The sequence below is a fragment of the Ursus maritimus genome, unplaced genomic scaffold (genome assembly GCF_017311325.1).
Source record: "Ursus maritimus isolate PB19 unplaced genomic scaffold, ASM1731132v1 scaffold_36, whole genome shotgun sequence".
Lineage (NCBI taxonomy): Eukaryota > Metazoa > Chordata > Mammalia > Carnivora > Ursidae > Ursus > Ursus maritimus.
The window spans coordinates 19908723-19930004 of NW_024426230.1; the positions used below are offsets into that span (position 1 = coordinate 19908723).

The 21282-nt window shown below is 35.0% G+C and overlaps 1 protein-coding gene across 2 annotated transcripts in view; it reads left to right on the forward strand.

Moving 5' to 3' along the window:
* The window catches only part of FANCM (FA complementation group M), a 62703-nt gene that overhangs the window by 37855 nt on the left and 3566 nt on the right, over positions 1-21282 (forward strand). For both annotated transcript variants that reach the window (XM_008693640.2, XM_040620867.1), the window contains 10 exons: positions 275-432; positions 1434-1589; positions 4005-5904; positions 7805-7896; positions 8004-8072; positions 9891-10019; positions 10764-10920; positions 13653-13759; positions 14494-15060; positions 20343-20718. In XM_008693640.2, coding sequence (XP_008691862.2) covers positions 275-432; positions 1434-1589; positions 4005-5904; positions 7805-7896; positions 8004-8072; positions 9891-10019; positions 10764-10920; positions 13653-13759; positions 14494-15060; positions 20343-20718 — 3711 coding nt within the window. The remainder of the gene's footprint in view (positions 1-274; positions 433-1433; positions 1590-4004; positions 5905-7804; positions 7897-8003; positions 8073-9890; positions 10020-10763; positions 10921-13652; positions 13760-14493; positions 15061-20342; positions 20719-21282) is intronic.

Sequence of the window (21282 nt, forward strand, 5' to 3'; positions counted from 1 at the left end):
AGAGTCCAAAAGAAACTAGGATTGAGAGCCTACCTACCTGGCTCCGTTATATTAATGAAGTCATTATGGAAGGTTAGCTCCTCAACACGAGGCTGTACTAGAGAAAAGTGATAACCAGGATGATTATGTGAAAAATACTGATTTTAAGGAATAGAATCAGTGGTTTAGTAAAAATGAATAGATATAAACAGGTGGAGAGTTTGAGTTGATGTTGTATATTTTGTGTTTGCGTAGCAGATTTTTTTAAACTTCTTTTCAATTTTTCAACCTACAGGAATGAAGCAGAGTAATTCAAAGAAAGATTGGTTCTTCTCAGCAGAAGAATTTAAATTATGGAACAGACGTTATAGATTAAGAGACAGTGATGAAATTAAGGAAATAACATTGCCTCAAATTCAGTTTTTATCTTTAGAAAATGAAGAAAACAAACCAGTAAGTTGAACATGTTTTCAGATGTTCTTTATAGTGATTATGCAGTAGCTTTGGGAGTAGAGAGAGTGTTCATGATCAGATTGTCAAGTCGCTTAAAAAATTAAGAATGTAAACATTTTAAAAAGAATATTAAAGTCTAAGTTTGTAGAACTACTCATTTTCTTTTATTCTTTATTGTGTATGTATTTTTACTTGAGTGTTATACATTTACATAATATCTGCCTTTTTTCTGTTACTTTCTACTATATGAGCATTTCCATATAGGCATACTTTACATGATTGTTATGTTACTCTGCAGTATACCATGGTTATCTTGACTGTTTTCCTGCTATGTTTTGGAATTCTTTTCAGTGTTATTAACATAAAATTATGCTGCCATGAGTGTCTTTTTACAAACTTTTTTTAATTTTGTAGAACTTTAAATTGGATGTTATTATTTCTCTTATGAACAAAGTATTGGTGAACTTAATAAAAGTCAAGAGAATTGATCAAAGGTTACCTATATGCCTAGAGAGCTGGAAAAACAACCTAAGGAAAGATTCCTTTTAGAAGATTTATAAGATTTGAAATACGGCTCTTCAGAATTTATATTCATTTACTACCAGGGAAAGTGAGGAACGGCAGCGTGAAAAAATTAGGATCATTATCACTGAGAGGTTATGAATGCCTCTTTATTAGATTATAGGATATAAATCTAGCACAATAGTACTTTTGAAACCACACATTTTCTTAAATACTTGCTCTTAACATGGGACTGTATAAACAGGGATATAACCAAGTACTAACTCAAATAATAGCTACTTTCAAAATGTATTTAAAAGGCCATGTTTGTACTTTATGAAATTATTTTCTTTAGTCTCCTGAGATTTTAGTTGAAAATACCCAAATGAATTCAGATTTTTTTATGTTAGGCTTACTGCCTGTATATTGTTTTTTTAATCAGTTAATGAAATCTGAGTATGTATTTTTCATTTTTCTTATTTTTAAAATCATTAATCAAGACTCAAGAACCAACCATTGGAATACATCAACTCTCTCTTTCTGAATGGAGAGTGTGGCAGGATCATCCTTTTCCTACATATCAAGTTGATCATTCAGATCGATGCCACCATTTTATAAGCATTATGCAAATGATAGAAGGAATGAGACATGAAGAGGTAGGGTTTTATTATAACTTTCTCTTGCTGGTATCATGGTGAAAAGAATATTTGATATTTATTCTTCTTAATCTTTTTATGATTTATTTATTTGTTAGAGAGAGAATCTTAAGCGGACTACCTGTGGAATACAGAGCCTGGCTTGGGGCATGATCCCACAACCCTTTGATCACAACCTGAGCAGAAATCAAGAGCTGGTTGCTTAACTGACTGAGCCACCCAGGCACCCCTATTCTTCTTAATTTGAAATAATTATTATAAGAAACAAGTATTTAATATATATAATTATAGTTAGAATATATATATATATATATTTATTTTATTTTATTTTATTTAAAGTTTCTTGTGATCTCAATAAGGAACCAGTTTTCTGCCTTAGGTGAAGAAGTAGACTTAACTAGAAGAATATCATCTGTCAATATAAATAAACTAGAGTAAAATTTTAATATACTGAGTGATTTATATAAACTGCTAATTTAGCATTCTTGTTAGATTGAATTTATTGAAATATTCTCCCTCATGTAGGTCATTTGGTCTGTCTCTTGTATCTTTATGGTAGTTTAGAGAATTATTGATTCCTTGAGAAGCTACTTGATTATTCTTCCTTGAGAGAATCGGAATGATGAACCTACTATGAGTATGAAATCCAAAATGCCTGGGTTAGAATCCCAAGTCTACCTCTTACTAATCATGCAGCTGTAAGTTACTTAACCTCTTTGGGCCTCAGTTTCTCTGTAAAACGGGAACAATGATAATATTTTCTTCATAGAGTTGTTGTGAGGATTAAATGACTTAATATGTGTAGAGCATTGAGAATAGTAACAGGCACACTCAATAGATTGTAGCTGCTATTTTTATTATTAGCTATTATTCATGAATATATAAATAATTAGTTGTGGATCCCAGCAAAACCTGTGCCATCAAATTAACACATATTATTTAGCACCTTCTGTGTTTCCTCTATTCCAGGCTCTGTGGTATATCAGTGAAGAAGCCATATGAAATACTTTGTCTGTGGGGAGGGAGACAACCTTCTCAAATTAATACTTATTGTATGTATTATTCAAAAAGGAGAGTTGACTGCTTAAGACCCTGAATAGTAGAGGACTCCTGACTAAAGTAGCCACTCAAGGGGAAGAGGAGAGGGTAGGTCAGGAGTTAGGGGGACTATAGTTTTAGATTTAGTGATAAGAAATTTATTGTAAGAGTTCCTGTGGCTCCTGGGTGGTACAGTTGGTTAAGTTCCTGACTCTTGGTTTCAACTCAGGTCATGATCTCAGGGTTGTGAGATTAACCCCATGCCAGGCTCTGCGCTCAGCAGAGAGTCTGCTTAAGACTCTCCCTCTGCCTCTGCCCCCACCCCCAGTCTCTCCCTCAAAAAATAAATAAATAAATATTAAAAAAAATAATAAAAGAAATTTACTGTAAGAGTTCTTGGTTGGGAAATTCTGTTAAAAATAGTATATTCCAGCCTACAACCTAATGGATGTATAGGCATGCTTATTTCAGATGTTCTAAAAGTTGTTCTTAGTTTACCTTTATCAAGAAGGCAAACTTAACACATGTATGTGTGGTTTTCATTTATATATATTAATTACCTAGTATCTATATTTATGAAATTAGAATAATTGTTCAATTAAATGTTAGAAATGAAGAACTTAGTGCTTATAATATTTATTTTTGAAGATTTATTTATTTGAGAGAGAGTGTGTGAGTGAGTGCGAGTGGGGGGAGGGGGAGAGGGAGAGGAGAAGCAGATTCCCTGCTGAGCTCGGAGCCTGATTCAGGGCTCAGTCTCAGGACCCCAAGATCATGACCTGAGCTGAAGCCAAGAGTTGGTTGCTCAACTGACTGAGCCACCCAGGCACCCCTATAATCTTATTTTATGTACTTATTAAATTGTTTGTTCTGCAAATAGTTATCATGGGTTTTTCATGTATTAAGTGCTGAGGATATAAAAATATTAACTGATTAAAGATAATTTATGATAATTACACAGTAGTGCCATTTATAATTTTGTTTGGTTAATTAGAATAATTTTTAAGTTAGGGGAGCCTGGGAGGCTCAGTTGGTTAAACATCTGACTCGTGGTTTTGGCTCAGGTCATGGTCTCAGGGTCGTAGATAGGGCCCCCTCACGGCTCCTGGCTCAGCACAGAGTCTGCTTGGGATTCTCTCTCTCCCTCTCCCTCTGCCCCTCTCCCTCACACACGTGCTTGTGCTTGCTCTCTCTTTCTCTCTCTAAAATAAATAAAATCTTTTTTAAAAAGAATAATTTTTAAGTTATAAAAGAAAATCATTTGATTTTGAGTAATCATTTGAGTAATGTAATGTTGTTTAGAAAATAACATAAAGTAAAACTCATTTCTTAGTAATGGCTCTTGTTTCATGTGACTTTCATTTTCCTTCTTTCTAGGGAGAATGCAGCTATGAATTGGAAATTAAATCTTACTTACAAATGGAAGACGTTAGCTCAGTATTTAGTGCTCCCAGGAATGAATATAATCCCCTTGCCAATGGCACCTTTACTAGTAAGAAGAAATCTTCATTTTCAAGGAATATAAATCCATTCTCAATGACAGAATCTGATGAAGAATGTGCTGAAATTTTTAAACAAACTCATATCAAACCTACTAAAATTGCTTCTCTAAAGAAAAAAGCCTTTAAAGAATTTAAAAAAGATCAGCCTATAAAAGAAAATAATGATGTTGTTATGGATTCTTTAGATACTGATGGAAGTACTACTGTTGAAAATATTTTTCAGGTAGACCTATTAAATGATAAAAGGACATCAGATACAGATAAACTTGCAGCTGCCACATGTGCTGTCAATGAAAATGTTGGTAATCGGCCACATGGATTAGTGGAATGTCAATTAACAAATAAATCTAGTTCATTTGCTGGAAATTTTTTAGATTCTGGTTACAACAGTTTCACTGATGAGAAATACGTTTCATCCAGCTTCTTTCTTCCACTTGAGGAAGAACTTTGTAGAGCCAAAACAGATGACCAGTTTTATGATTGTCATTCATTAACAAAAGAGGTACTAGCTAATGTAGAGAGATTTTTATCTCATTCTCCTCCACCTCTCAGTGGACTCTCAAATTTGGAATATGAAATTGCTAAGGATTTTGAACTTGATCATTTGCCTTTCCTTCCCTACACCGAGTATTTACAAAATGATAAACCTACTTGTTTGATGTCATATTTACCCGTAAATTCTCAACAGGATTTAGAATTGAATTCACTTAAATTTATTAATCACCCTTGTGAAAAAAGTTGCTTTTATGGTGCAACTAATGATAAGATTTCTGATGAGCCAAGTTTCTATGACTATGTTGATAAAATACATAAAGATAATAAAAATGAAAATTTAGTATCCAGCAATCATATTCAAATAAACATAGGCCCTCCAAAGTACTTCGTTGAAGAAAAAAATTGTGATATGGACAACAATGGTCTCCCAGTATTGCTCACTGATCAGAATGAGAGTTTACCACTATTCGAAGATGTTAATACAGAGTTTAATGATGCGAGCCTTTCTCCCTTGAACAATAAATATACATCTTCATGTGTGTCAGACAAAACTGCTTTAAGTGAAATGGCACTGGTCTCTCACTTCTTAATTTCTGATGAACTGTTGTTAGAGGATAATTCTGAACCCCAAGATCAAATGATTTGTGAAACTACTAGTTGGAAATCTCATGAAGATTTGAGAGGTGTACATGAGAAGAAACCGAAGCATGATGAATATGTTTTTGACTGCTCTAAGGATTTATTTTCTGTTACTTTTGATTTAGGGTTTTGTAGTCTGGATTCTGATGATGAAATATTAGGACATGCATCAGATACAAATAAGAATAAATTTTTAGATCTCTCTGGAAGGTGTTTAGATATTAAGGAGACCAATGATGCAAATTATGTTTCAAATCAAGCAGTAATACCACGAGATCATGCTGCTAGTTCTACAAGTAGAACTATTACTATCCCATCGAGTGAAGATACGTGGAGTCCAAGTTTTGCACATTTTCCACAGAGTGCAGCAAAAAATAAAGAATTTCTGTCTCCTGGTTATTCTCAATTTTCTTTGCCAATAGGAGAAAAAGTTATGAGTACGCCATTTTCTGAATCAAACACACTGAACTCATTTTTTAAGAGGAAGGAAATGCCTAGGACACCAGATTCTCCTAAGGGAAAAGTAGATCTACAGAGTTTCAAAGAAACATTGAATTCAACTTTTGGTGATTCAGAACTTTCTGTAGAAGAAGCTAAAAGCAGGGAAAAAATCACTCGTCAATCCTGTCATTCTGCTGAAGGTAAGATTCCATCTTAATAAAACACATAAATCTTTCTGGAATAATTACTCTAGATAAGCTTCTGTAATTTTTCAAAATGTAATTTTTCAGTATTTGGTATATTGAATTAGATAATTTATTATGTCTTTCTTAATTTGATGCTTACTGATAGAAGATTTATCTACATATATTTATGGCATGCATGCCACGGGGAAAGTATTATGCTAGATACTGAAATACAGATTTGGCCTTGGCCCTTGACTGTAAAATCCAAACAATTGTGTGACATATACATTTGAAAAGATACCAGTAAAATGTGGAAATAATGACCAAATAAAAAGGTAGTGGATGTGTAAGAGGTTCAGAAGATGACAGAATTTTGAACTGGATTAGTTTGGAAATATAGATTTTTTTAACTTAAATTTTAATTTTGGCTTTTCAGGAATATTTACAATTTGAATATGTTGAAAATAATAGAGAATTTGGGTGTTATAATATGAAAATGGGGGAAAAGGGAAGGCTTTTTTAAAGTCCTCCTTTCATTTTATATCATCTTTGCCCTTTTTTGTTGTAGCTGGCTGTGTTTCTTCCCATGTAATGCTCGTATATCTTTGTGGATCTCTTGTGAATCTTATTGGAATTCATTCCACTAGATACTAGTCATGCTCACAAATCCTTTGGAAGCAGCTCTACTACTTTGGGCTTCTGCTAAGATGTCTGGAGATAGTTGCTTAATCTTCTTGGAAGGCCTGTTGTTTAGGAGGATCCGTGAAAGACATCCTTAGGCTATCTGGAGGGCCTTTTACCTGACTGCACCATCTTTGATCTTTGAGGTCTTAAAGCATTTACAATTTCACCTTCTGCTTCACCTGGGCAGTAATTTCCTGGCAGTCTTCTAGATTAGGTCTTTGCCTGGAAGATTTATTAATTTAGTATTGTTTGCCAACTAGAGAAGCTGGGAATTTTCAAAACTAGTAAGTCTCAACTGTTTCATGTTTAATAGTCCTTTCTTCAGGATTCGTTATAGGGTTGCTTCTTACACCTTTACAGTATACCATTTGGCTTCCTCCAAAGTGAGTGACGCAAGACAGACAACAAGGATGAGACCTCAGTAACTTTTACGACTTAGACACTGAAGTAACCCACCTTCACTTCCATTCTATTCTTTTGTTCGAAGCAAGTGAATAAGTCTGGCCCATACTCAAGGGGAGAGGAATTATGATCCAGCTTTTGAAGGAAGGCCTATCAAAGAATTTATGAACATATCTTGAAACAACCACAGGGCTCTTACAGAAGGTTTCGTAAAGACACGGAATGGTGTCTGTAATCCAAATTTTATGGAAGTGCAGAAATCAGTCTTTAAGTACCTGAAAATTTGAAGTATTTGATTTTATACATCAGATATTTGCTTTTAGCATTCTTTCCACCCCCTCGAATGTGTTCTAGTTACAATATTTTGGTGAATATCTTACCAGTTTTTATTTCATGCTTGTGTACAAACACATGTATATGTGGATATATGTACATACAATTACAAAAAGAATCTCTTAAGATATTGTTTTGTAGCCTACATTTTCATGCTTTAACTCCTTTAGAATGAAAATAAGACACAAAGGGCAGAGAACGATAGTACATTATAGAGATGAATTCTGGAAACTTTGACTAATAAAATTAGACTTTGCACTCTCCTGGACTCAGTTAATTTGTAAAGTTGAATCTGAGTCAAAAATGTGGTTATTAGCAAAAGTTATCATCTCTTAATTTCGTCATTGGCCCTCTTTCATTTTTCTCTTTCATCTTATGCTGATTATTTGGCCAAAGTTCTGAAAAACTCTTTATAAATAATGCACCCATCAATAAAATAGTTATGATCGGATAAACAAATCTATTGACCAGATTCATTTTTTTTAATAAATTATAGATGAACAATTAACAAGCAATGAAAGTGAAGAGGATGAAATTTTCCGAAGAAAAAGTAAAAAAACAAAAGGAAATGTTTTGGAATCCCCTGAGGTGAGTCATTTAATAATCACAATAATGTGATCATGTAAAGGCTTTTTCTCCCCCACCGTAAGTCTTTTTTTTTTTTAACCTTTTATCTAATTATCTACTTTATTTAGAATCAGAAAAACAGTGAAGTTGATTCCCCGCTTCATGCTGTAAAAAAGCGCAGAATTCCTCCAAATAGAGTAAGTATATGATAGATAGTGTAGAGTAATTCAAATTCTTTTGGAGTAATTATTTCAAGAAAAATACATGTATATTTGATCTAATAGGTATATGGTTAACACAAAAATAGATAGTAAATTCTATGTGATTGGAATTTCTATTTCAAATTTATACTTCAAAAACTACTCCTATTTTAGTCAGTACGCTTTAGCAGTTCCCTAAATATCTAGTCTGTATCTACTGTGTAAGATGCTGGGGACACTACTATAATTATTTTATCCTGGTGCTGTGTTAAGTCACCTAAAATCTAATAGGAGAGACAGATAAGTAAACAGATAATTTCAATATAATTTTTAGTAAGTTAAGTGATTAAAAATGATAAGCCCTTATCCTAGTACTTGGGAGTTCTGGAAAGTTTCTTGAAGATAATAAATACCTTAGCTAAATCTTAAAGCATGTGTGGCAGTGAGGCAAGGAAAAACATTGCCAATAGAGCAAGGAGCTTAAAGAATGACACAAAGCAGGGAAATAGCATCTTTATTATTAGATGATAAAGACAAAGAGTGCCAGGAAGTAAAATTGGAAAAAAATCAGTTTTTGGAAGGCCTTATTCTTTCATTTGCTTACTGAATGGGTTTGAAAGGAGGAAAGGAGGGAGTTCAAGATGTGTCTCTGTTTCTTGGCTAGGGGTTTTGGAATATGTGTCACAAATTTAGAGAAGACAAAAAGATAATAAATTCAGTGTTGAATATGTTTGAGTTTGAGAATTTTGTGGAATAGTGAAGTGACAGTGTCTGGCAGGCATTGGTGACTATTTGAATCTGAAGTTTGGGTAGGCTAATGGTGTTCATTTGTTATCAGCTATAAACTGATATGTGTAGGAAATGTTGAGATTAGGAAATCTTGTGTTTTTTAATTCTCTAATGTAATCTAGGATAAACTGCAAAATTAATAAAATATGTAATCAATTCATATTCACTTTGTATACTCCTATAATACTTCACTAGAAAAATTGCTTTAACTTGCTACCTTAACTAGAATGTATGATTGACTCGTAAATGAATTAAAATATTGATAATGCTGATCAATTCATTTTAAAGTAAAATTATTCCTGTTAATTGAAATTATTTTGGTAAACTTCTTTTATTCTTTTGATTGATTTTATATTATTTTGTAAGAGATAAAGTGATAGGCTTCATTGTCAAAATTTGTTACGGTTTTATTGGTTTCTTGGTTTGAAAGGACTCCTGTATGTTTGGACTGATTTTGATAGCTATATTTATGGGCTTAATTAATTTTTGTAAAGACCTTTAGGATCTTCTAGAGGAGATAGTTAAACTAAAACTACAAGTTTTCATCAAGTAAATTTGATGTAATACTAAATTGAATGAATACTATACTAGTATTACTATATTACCTAATGTAGTGTTTTAATACTTAGTATCACCTAACTTTTAAATTCTTTTTTTTAAACATTTTATTTATTTATTAGAGAGAGAGAGTGCGCACATGAGTTGGTGGGGGGTGGGCAGAGGGAGAGTAAGAAGCGAGCCTGACCTGGGCCTTGATCCCAGGACCCTGAGATCATGACCTGAGCTGAAGGCAGATGCTCAACTGACTGAGCCACCCAGGCGCCCCTAACTTTTAAATTCTTAAGTATTATGTATTTTTAACACAGCTCTGAGTTGTGAGAGTACTTTATTTTTCTAACAAAAAAAATGTTAGGTCAACTATTTAAAAAGAAAAAATTAAAAATAAAACTAATAACCCATGAGAAATACATTAAAATACTATTAGATTATATTTTCTTATGCAAGAACATTATTGAATTATTATAGTTAGAATTATCGTCTAGCGATGAAAGTGAGAATTTTCACAAACGACATCCACAATTAGAAGACTTCAGGGCTCCTAACCGGACTGCAAAAAGGGGCATCAAAGTCCGAAAGAAACAGAGTCACCTTAAGGTAAACTTTTTTCATTTTCTTATTTATATATATATGTATTTAATATGTTATATATTTATATATATAATTTTATATATAAATTTATATGTAGTATATATTATTAATAAAAATTAGATTTTACATAGGAGTAGATTTTTCTCTATAATTTCTTCATAGAAAAAAATTCAAAAATTAAAAATATTTTGACCCTAATTTTATTTGTTTTACTGGAATTAAAATCTCAAGGTGTAATAGTTTTGTTTCTTTCTTATTTTGAAACTATCTTTCAGTATTTTGTTATTTTCAATGACTAAATGAGGATACTTACTGTATTGAAAATTTAAGACTCAAATTGAAAAAATAGAAATCTTGAGTTTTAGAATATTTGCTTTTACAGTCATTACATTGTTTTTCTTATCTCTATGCAATACTCAGATCCTTAGAATTCTCAGCACATTTTTTTCTGAATAGTCTTTTTGTTGTGTAGTAGTTTTCCTGGCAAAATTACTTAGCCAGAAGACTAGGGGACTTTATGCTTATGAAGAAACATTCAGCAAGCTGACATGCTGACTTGTGCTATATTTTGCTTATAATAGAATTATCAGGAATTTTAAACAGGTGTGCTACATTCTCATTTCTTCTTGCAGTTGCTTATTTGTCTTAAAAGCATTGGCAAAAAAATCCGTTTTACAGAACGATTTCCGGTTATTTAAGAAAGTAAATGTTTTCCTTAAGGGTGTCTCCATGTTTTCTAATTTGTCGCAGCTTGCAGCTAGAAAGTTTTTAGATGACGAAGCAGAACTCTCCCAACAAGAGGCAGAGTATGTTTCATCAGATGAAAATGATGAGTCAGAAAATGAACAAGACTCCTCATTACTTGACTTCTTAAATGATGAAACTCAACTTTCACAGGCTATAAATGGTAAATGATATAATGATGCTTCTTTTTCTTTTAATTTTCAGTGCTTTTAATGTGGTTATATTTAAATATTTTAGTCAGTTTTTAAAGAACTTTAAAAGGAAGTAAATTTGGTATGTGTGAAATATTTCATCAACTTTATTCAAATTCTGTACTATTTGCTATTTTTTTAGACTTGGTTGTTTATAGGCTTCTGCTAATTTGATCAGTTCTCACCAGAATGATCTGGCTGGCTCAGTGTCCTATGTTCATTTAACAAGTATTTAGTGACTACTGTGTGCTGGTACTATGTAAGGTTCTTGAGAAAGCTGTATCAGCGAACAAAGTGGACAAAAATCTCTGCCCTTATGAAGCTAACATGTGAATGGAAAGAGGCAAAGAATACACATAATAATGAAATTATTAGCATGTTATAAGACAATTTACAGAAAAATGAGAAACATGAGTAAGGCGAGGATTTGAAGTGGCGGGGGCTGGAGGTATTAATAATGGACAAGCAGTAATTTTAAATAAGGTAATTAGGGGCAGGTGTCATTGAGAAGGTGACATTTGATCAAAGACTGGAAGGAGACGAGGACTTGAGCAATGCTGATTGTTAACAGCAGGTGAGACACATACCTAAATTTATTAAATTTGCCAGGTGAGGGAGATCTGCTTTTGGAAAATGGTGTCTCCAAACAATGCCTGGGCAGATATATAATATATTAATTGCAGATGATTCAGATTGGCTGTAATAGAAATAGGAAAGATTCTGGTGAGCGTCTCAGTGTTCTAATCTTTCACAGATCTTGTCAATTTATTCTGCTCTTGTACTCTCTGTTATGGTTTAAGACAATAAATTTTCCCAAGCACTACTTTAAGGAAAAAGGTCTTAGAGACTAAGTTCTCAGTACTATGTCCTTGATAGTGATATGATTTGCAGAATAAGGGTTCTTAGTAGTATGCTCTTGATGTTCATTAACGAGTGCTTTTGGAGGTTTACAGTATAATCTGGTGGGGAATGTTGGTGCAAAGATAACAAAGAGTAGACAGGCCTTGAGGCAGGAGTGTGCCCAGTGTGTTCAGGAACAGCACTGTGACTGGATTGAACGATGGAGAAGCAGAGTGGTAGGAAGTGAGATAGTGAACTAATGAGCAGCCAGCTTCTGGTCTGAGTTGTTGCAGTAGTATCTATCACTCTAGCTTTGGTGTCGAGACTGGCCTGCAGGGAAGCAAAGATGGGAGAAGAGACCATTTAGAAGGTTATTGTAGTAATCTAAGGAATGCTAGTGGTGTTTGTCAAGGTGGTAGTAGTGCAGGGTGAGAAAGATTGGATTTGGGGTATTTACAGCTGATAGGATTTTCTGATGGATTTAAGAAAAAAAAAGAGGAGTCAGTGGGTTTGAGCAACAGGAAGGACATATTTATTTATTTGAGAGAGAGAGAGAGAGAGAGAGAGAAAGAACATGAGAGAGCGCACAGAGGGAGAGTGAGAGGGAGAAGCAGACTCTGCTGAGCAGGGAGCCCAGTGCGGGGCTTGATCCCAGGACCCTAGGATCATGACCTGAGCTGAAGGCAGACGCTTAACCAACTGAGCCACCCAAGCGCCCCTTTTTAAAAAATTTTTTTGAAAGTCTTTTAATAATTTTAGTAATTCCTACACCCAGCGTGGAACTCAAATTCATGACCCCATGATCAAGAGTTGCATGCTCTCCTGACTGGCGCCCCTGAAACTCCATTTTAGACATAGTGCATTCGAAATATGTAGGATTTCAGAGTTTTTGTTTTTTCATTTATATGACATTTGGGAAAAGGTAAAACTATAGGGACAGCAAATAGTAATTTTTTTGTTATAACAATACATTTGTCAGAACTGTACTGTAAAGGAAGGTGAATTTTACTGCATGTACATTATACCAAAAAAAAAAAATCTATGAAACAAAATTCTCTGAAAGCTCCTTGATTCTGATTTCTTCTCACTAAGAAACTAGAAGTAAGGGTCTCACTAAGTTTATAGGGATTTAGCATGAGTAAGAAGAAGTGGATAGGTAATCAGGAGGATATCTAGTAGTTGATAGCTATGCTATGGAATGGAGATAAAGGAAATATTATTCAAAGAAAAAATTATATACCTGGTTCCGAGCCCCATTGTCATTAAATTAGCAGTGTTATCTCTGAAAATAACCTGAGTTAATTAATCACTCCAAAAAACATAAGTGAAAATGGGAGACAAAGATAAAATTACTTTCTAACCTTAAAAAAAGGCAGACATCAATAAAAACTTACGTGTTTCCCAGTTTTTGCTTGACTTTGAAAATTATGAAACATACTTACTATTTAAGCCATGCTTTTTGATGTTTTTAAGCATTTGCTTTCTTTTTTGCTTGAATTTCTTGTGTTTTATTCAATATTTTCTATATATCAAGTACAGTCCTCAAGTTCTTCATATACATTTATTTTTCATTAAAAGACACTGTCTTAAAACATATTTTCAGAGGAGAGAGATAGCTAAAGCAGAGAGCTTAAATAAATTGTCACAATCATCCAACCAGATGGTCTGATTTCAAAGGCAAAACTAACTTTACCTTTTTTAGTAATTGTTTTTTGACTTGTTTCAATATACATTAAATATTTTTTGTGTAATTTAATTCCACAAGGCTTGAATTATGTAAATTTGGAATAGGTGAAAGTTAAATACTTCACTAGTTTTCATTTAAATAATTTTGCTACTTGAAATTCTTATTATCTTTACACAGATTCTGAAATGAGAGCTATTTACATGAAATCTTTGCGCAGTCCATTGATGAGCAGTCGGTATAAAATGGTCCCTAAGCAACATAAGAACATAAATATATTCTCACAGGTATGAACTATAGAAATATAGTGAATTTCCTGATGATAATGTTGAAATATGTTTCTGTTAATAAAGCCTCCATTGTTTCTAAAACTGGACTAGAGCTATTTGGGATAATTTCTGCCGCGAGTCAGGAAGGTGGACTAAATGAATTCTCAGAAAGCCTTTTATTCCTAATTTGGTCAAATTATCGTATCTTCAATTTGAGCCAATTAGAATGTAGTATTGAATTGTTTTCCAATTAGAAAAATGTTTAAAAGAAGTGAATAACTTAAATTTTTAATTCTTGTATGTTCTCTTGTTTCTCCTGAGAATTATTTTTTATAAAGATGTTATATTCTAAAAATTATGGATTATTTTTCATTTATGAACGTTTCGCATTAGTCTTTGTTTACGAATTGCCAATATTCAGCCTGGTAATATGGTCATTCATATCTCTATACTTCCATTGTGTTTGTTATGTAGCACTTATCCACATTGTTTATAAGTTATTGTTTATTTTTCTGGCTACCTACAATGGACTATAAATTTCTAGAGGGTAAATCATTCTTTTTTTTTAATCTTAGTCTCCCATTTTTTTCCATAAAGCACATAGTCAGTATATGTGGGTTGAGTACAAGTGACTGAATTGATAAAGTAAGTGAAACACTCGTAAAGATCTCATGTACTTAAAAGAATATGTTAAATACATACTGATTTTATGAAAGAAATGTATAATGTGCTAATTGGTATTTTTACTATAGATTCCTGAGCAAGATGAAACCTACTTAGAAGATAGTTTTTGTGTTGATGAAGCTGAGTCTTACAAAACCCAATCAAGTGAAGAAGAAGTGTGTTTTGATTTTAACATAATAACTGAAGATTGCTTTGCAAGTGGGAGTAAAAAATATAAAACCCGACGTGCAGTAAAGCTAAAACAAATGGAGATGAGACAAAATTGTGCACACTCCAAAAAGAAATTATCCAGAATTATTTTACCAGATGAGTCAAGTGAGGAGGAAAACACTGTAAATGATAAAAGAGAATCCAGTATTGTGGTTAACCCAAGCACTGTTAATAAGAGCAAGCAGCAGGACCATTGTTTGAATATAGTGCGTTTCGGATCTTCATTGCAGTCCAAGAACCATTCCGCTCCAGGTGTTAATCAGTCACCAAAGCAGAGACAACAGACACCACTTCATTTAAAGGATGCAGCTTCTGATGTCTTGGACTTCAAACCTCAGAGCTGCAATAAAATCGAACCTACCTCACCGTCATTCCCTACTGTTGATTCACAGAAAGACTGTAGAAAATTTCCAATTCATTTGAAGGTATGGATCAAATTAGAGAAAAAGCCTTCATATGTTTACCAAAGGAGTTTTTTCAATGTTTTGCTTTTTATTTTTTTTAAAGTTTATTTACTTTTTAGTAATCTCTATATCCAACGTGGGGCTTGAACTCATAAACCCAACGTCTAGAGTTACATGCTCTTCTGACTGTGCCAGCCAGGTGCCCCTGTTGTTTTGCTTTCTTTTGTGTTTTGCGTTAAATAAGTCAAAGAAAAATGAGCAAGTGGTGAATTCTTTTTTTTTTTTTTTTTAAGATTTTATGTATTAATTTTTGAGAGAGAGAGAGATATCACAAGTAGGCAGAGCGGCAGGCAGGGGGAGAGGGAGAAGCAGGCTCCTTGCCTAGCAGAGAGCCCGATGTAGAACTCGATCCCAGGACCCTGGGATCATGACCTGAGCCGAAGGTAGACGCTTAACTGACTGAGCCATCCAGGCACCCCAGTGGTGAAATTTTTCAAACAAGAAAATAGCACACTAAGTTATATTGATAATTAATATAAGGATGCTTAGGTTTTAATTTTGTTGGTGTGATAATAGTTTTCTTAATAAAACTCTGTAAGGAAACTTGATAGTTTTATAAAAAGGATGTAGGAAAATAGGCTTCCTGCAAAATAAAATTAGCAGAAATTACATGCTCAGAACCAGTTCCCCACAGATTAACTTTTCTTTCCCCCGCTTCAGGTATGTACTCTCTTTATTGGGGAGAGAAGTTTGGGACCACTACCTGATTTCCTTCCTTTAAATTTCTCTCTTTCTAGAATGGCCAAATAGTCCGGTTTCTGGCTTCTCCTTGTCTTGTTATTGCTGATATAATCTCTAAAGCCACTTTCAGTTTTTAAGAGTTAATAATTATAGTAGTTTTGTTAAAATAGGGGTTAAAGGTTTAATAACAGGAATCCCTTAACTGTACATAACTGATTCCTTTCCTTGACTGTCGTCTTGGAGAGAGACCTAGACTTAAACTTCTGTTTCTCTAAATATTTTATTCCGGATGTTTCAGGCCATTCTGCCGTAGCAACATGATCTAGTATCAACATTGGCTCTTATGTTTTTTTTTTTTTTTAAGATTTTATTTATTGATTTGACACAGAGAGAGACAGCCAGCGAGAGAGGGAACACAAGCAGGGGGAGTGGGAGAGGAAGAAGCAGGCTCCCAGCGGAGGAGCCTGATGTGGGGCTCGATCCCAGAACGCTGGGATTACGCCCTGAGCCGAAGGCAGACGCTTAATGACTGTGCCACCCAGGCGCCCCAACACTGGCTCTTAAATTGATGTTTCCAGTTTTTTGTTTTTTGTTTTTAAAGATGTATTTATTTATTTTACAGAGAGAGAGAGAGGAGGGGCAGAGGAGGAGGGAAAGGGACATTCTTAGGCTCCATGCCCAGAGGAAGAGGGACAGTCTTGGGCTCCATGCCCAGTGGAGTCCAACGTGGGGCTCGATACCACGACCTCGAGATCATGACCTGAGCTGAAATCAAGAGTCGGAGGCTTAACCAACTGAGCTATCCAGGCATCCAGATGTTTCCAGTTTTAAATTGTCCCCAAGCTTTTTTGCACAAAGTTATTTCTTCAAGGCATAAGTAGAATAAAGGTGACTAGATTAAGTCTTGTAATAGATTGAAGAACTAGAGGCTAATTAATTTCTCTGAGCCTCAGTATCCTTGGCTGTAGTATAAAGATAATAATCCCAAGGGTCAAGGTAGATAAAATGGCCCTGGTTTTAAGATGGTTCAACTTAATAATTTTTTGACATTACGATGGTACGAAAGCAATATACATTGTGTAGAAACCGTACTTAAAATTTGAATTTTGGTCTTGTCCTGGGCCAGCATCCTGCAGTTTTGATACTCTCAGGTCATGTTGGCAGCAGCAGCTTCCAGTCAGCCACACAATTACAAGGGTAAACAACTAATACACTTGTAACTTTCTGTACCCATGCAGCCATCTTGTTTTTCACTTTCAGTACAGTATTCAATAAATTACATGAGATATTCAACACTTTTATTGTGAAATAGGCTTTATATCAGATGGGTTTTGCCTAGCTGTAGGCCAGTGTCGGTACGCTGAGCAATTTTAAGGCATAGGCTATGCTATGATGTTCAGTAGGTTAGTGCATTAAGTGCATTTTCCACTTAATGATCTTTTCAACTTATGATGGGTTTATTGAGAGTAATCCACAGTCCTTTGCACAGTCCTTTGAAAATCAGAAGCTCTAGCTGCATTTCTACATTGGCATGCTCTAACTAAAAAATGGATACATCTAGTAATACTTTGAGGACTGTGAAAAAGGATAAATAGATTTTTACAGAAATGTGTTTTAAATTTTCTTCTGTTATTTTTTTTTTAAAGATTTTATTTATTTGACACAGAGAGAGACAGCCAGCGAGAGAGGGAACACAAGCAGGGGGAGTGGGAGAGGAAGAAGCAGGCTCCTAGCAGGGAGCCTGATCTTCTGATATTTATACTACAATGTAGTATGATTTTTCTCACTTGAAGTTAGAAGAGGTAAGAACATGAGGTAAATTTTTGTTTATGGTGGGTTTTACCTTGGGAAGAGGTAACTTTTTTATACAGTCTCAAATTTTTTTTTTTTAAGTTTCTGAACTTCAGTGTCATGCTTAGGAAGCCATTTTCTATTTCAAAACAACCAAGTATTCCCAGTATTCTCTTTTGGTTCTTTAGTGCAATTTTTTTTTACATTTATTTTTTGTTTTTTGAAATTGAATACTGAATTATTTTGAAGATTATTTCTGAGTGATTAGGACTTCCATCTTTAGCTTAGTATGTAGAAAACTGGAAAAAGAACATTGTTCCCATTCTAGTCACAACAACAAAAAGCCAGACAATCCACAGAGTCGTGGTTTTACTTGAAACTATTATGGAGCTGAGGTTGTAGGGAAACTGATGAACCTCATCTCTAAGGAAAGACAAGTGTCTCCAGCGAGAGACTAGTTGATTTGGGACAGTCACTGGGCACTGTATAATTTGGTAAGAATTCACCTAAAACTTTAATAAATTGCAAAAGGCAATGAACTAGCATGAGAGTGTAGAACCCCTGGGAGTTGCAGACAGAGAGGAATTCGTAACCCTTCATGGGCTAGTTTCCATAGACTCAATCAGGTGTTCACAGGAAAGATTGAGAATCAGAGAAAGCCTTGCTGATGCCAGGCCTTGGGGAAGTGACCAGCAGTTACTGTGGAAAAGGCAGCAAATCCCATCTGGTTCCTTCTCCCCTATTTCCCCTATAGAACAAAAAGCTTTAAGCTGCTAGGGATGAGCAGCAGACCTTATAGCTATACTCAAAGTCTAGGCAAAGACCCTATGCAGATGAAGGAAGGCAAAAGGAAAAAAATGTTCTATACCTGAGATAGGAGCATGAAAACATCTTGGGCCTAGAACGTGAGAGATCTCCAACCACTGGGAGGGAGGGCAGGATCCCTGAGAAGATCCTATTTCTGAGACTGAGGGACACAAGTACTGCTCAGGCTGAAGCAGGAAAGTAGAACTTCCCTCACTCCCCCCACTACCTGCCTTGCTGTCGCCATGGCGCCTCATATGCCTAACGTTCCCTCCAACCAGGCTAGCGAGCACTAAATAACAAAAGCAATCAACTGCTGAGAGAGGGACAAGAGTATGAAGAGAGAACCTTTCTGAGGTGCAGGCTAACAGAGATCTAAAGCTGAGAGAACATTAAGAAAAATCATCTGAAAAACCCTGTCCCACCCTAAATACAAAGTAACAGTAGGGGAATTTGAAGCCTCTGATTGTACCTAGGGTAATCATAGCAATAAGAAAACCGGGACGCCTGGGTGGTTCAGTCAGTTAAGCGTCTTTAAGCATCTGCTTTCAGCTCAGGTCATGATCCCAGGATTGTAGGATCCAAGTCCCGCACAGGCCCCTTGCCCAGTGGGGAGTCTGCTTCTCCCTCTGCCTTCCGCTCTCCCCCTGCTTGTGTGCTCTCTCTCTCTCATTCAGACAAACAAATAAATAAATAAATAAATTCTTTAAAAGGAAACAAAACCCTAAACTCATCTCAACTTTTGACTAGATTAATGAAACCCCATACACTTTATAAAGGACTAGCCAAAAAAAAAAGAGGCATACCTATTTCTATAATTACTATTGTCTTACACAAGATGTTTGGCTCTCAGCCAAAAGTTATAAGATATATAAAAGGAAGAAAAAAACATTCTCAAGAGCCAGATTCAGGTGTGACTCAGATGTTGGAAATACCAGACAGGGATTTTAAAATAACATTGATTAATATGTTAAAGGTTCTAGTGGAAAAGTAAAGCAAATGTGCATGAACAGAAAGAGACCATCATTCCAGAAATGTAAAATTTAAAGAACAAGAAAGTGGAAATGCTAGAAATGGAAAGCATGGTAAGAGTGATGAAGAATATCTTTAATGAGCCCATCAGTAGACTCAACACAATCATGGAACGAGCCAACAAACGTAAAGCTAGGCCAATAGAAATTTCCCAATATGAAACACAAAGGGTGAAAAAAAACCCAGCATGGAGCATCCAAGAGCTGTGGGACTGTATTTAACAGTCTAGATACACATAATTGGAATTAAGGAGAAGAGAGAAAGGTTAGAAGATATTTGAACAGGCAATTGCTGAGAATTTTCCAAAATTAATTGGCAAATGAGTATCTGAGTCTCTGTTTTCAGTTCTTCTTGGTATATACCTAGGAGTAGAATTACTGGGTCATACAGTAATTCTGTGTTTAATTTTTGGGGAATCGCCAAACTGTTTTCGACAGTGGCCATACTACTTTACATTCCCACCAGCAGTGTATGTTCCAGTTTTTTCACATTCTGACATTTATTTTACTGTTATGTTTTTTTTTTTAATTATAGCCATCCTACTAGGTGTGAAGTGGTAGCTTGGTCCTTCATGTACATAGTCACTTTGATCATATTGAAGGAAGAAAAAACAGTTAAAAAGAGGAAATTGTGGGGCGCCTGGGTGGCACAGCGGTTAAGCGTCTGCCTTCGGCTCAGGGCGTGATCCCGGCATTATGGGTTCGAGCCCCACATCAGGCTCCTCCGCTATGAGCCTGCTTCTTCCTCTCCCACTCCCCCTGCTTGTGCTCCCTCTCTCGCTGGCTGTCTCTCTCTCTCTCAAATAAATAAAATCTTTAAAAAAAAAAATTAAAAAAAAAAAAAAAGGAAATTGTAATATTAGTAAGGAAAATCAACTTCAGGTGTTAGAAATTCATGGCACTAATGATCATTATCAATATTTTCCACCTTTTCAGGTTGGTAGTACTCTGGAGGATTCGAGAACTTCAGTGGCAAACTGTTCCAACTCAAGACCGCATTTGGCTGGTACACATGCTTCTCTTAGACTTCCACAGGAAGGCCAAAGAACTTGTATTCTTGTAGATAGTTGTGAAATCACTTCTGGATCAGAAGTAATTTCTTCCCTAAGGGCAATTCATGGCTTACAAGTAGAGGTTTGTCCTCTTAATGGTTGTGACTACATTGTGAGTAACCGCATGGTGGTGGAAAGGAGGTCTCAATCAGAGATGTTAAATAGTATCAATAAGAACAAACTCATTGACCAGATCCAGTACCTACAGAGCATGTTTGAAAGAATATGTGTGATTGTGGAGAAGGACAGAGAAAAAACAGGTTTGTATTTTTAAATGTTTCTGTTTATAAGGCTGTAAAGGAACTCGGCTGTTACTTAGTTCACTCTTCTGTCACGATGTGGAAAACTCTTAAAATACAAATACCTGATGCAAAAATGTCACTTTATATTTATATAAAGCCATGTTTTTCATTAGTCATTGTGTTTATGTTATGCTATTATTATTAACTTCATAAATAGGTTTATTTCTGGATTTTTTTAGTTATTGTGTTAAAATGCAGTTTGAGAGTTAAAGGGTGAGAAATTGAAGGCAAGTGAATCAGTCTTGGCAAGTGAGTCATGCCTTTTTTCAGGAGCTCCAGAAAGGATGAGGACCTTAAGGCAGTAGTGGGGAAAAGGAGGAGGATTTAGGGGCTTTAGGAGGCAGGATTAGCAATAGTTGGTGGAAGGAGGCAAGAATTACTCTTGAATCGATTGATTTCTTTCACTGGGCCATTAGTTAGGTAGTGGTGCTTTTTATTGAAATTATGAATATCAGAGAAGAGCAGATATAAGGTATAAGGGGTCTTTCAGTTGAATACTTGGGAGTTCTTATTCGGGAACTG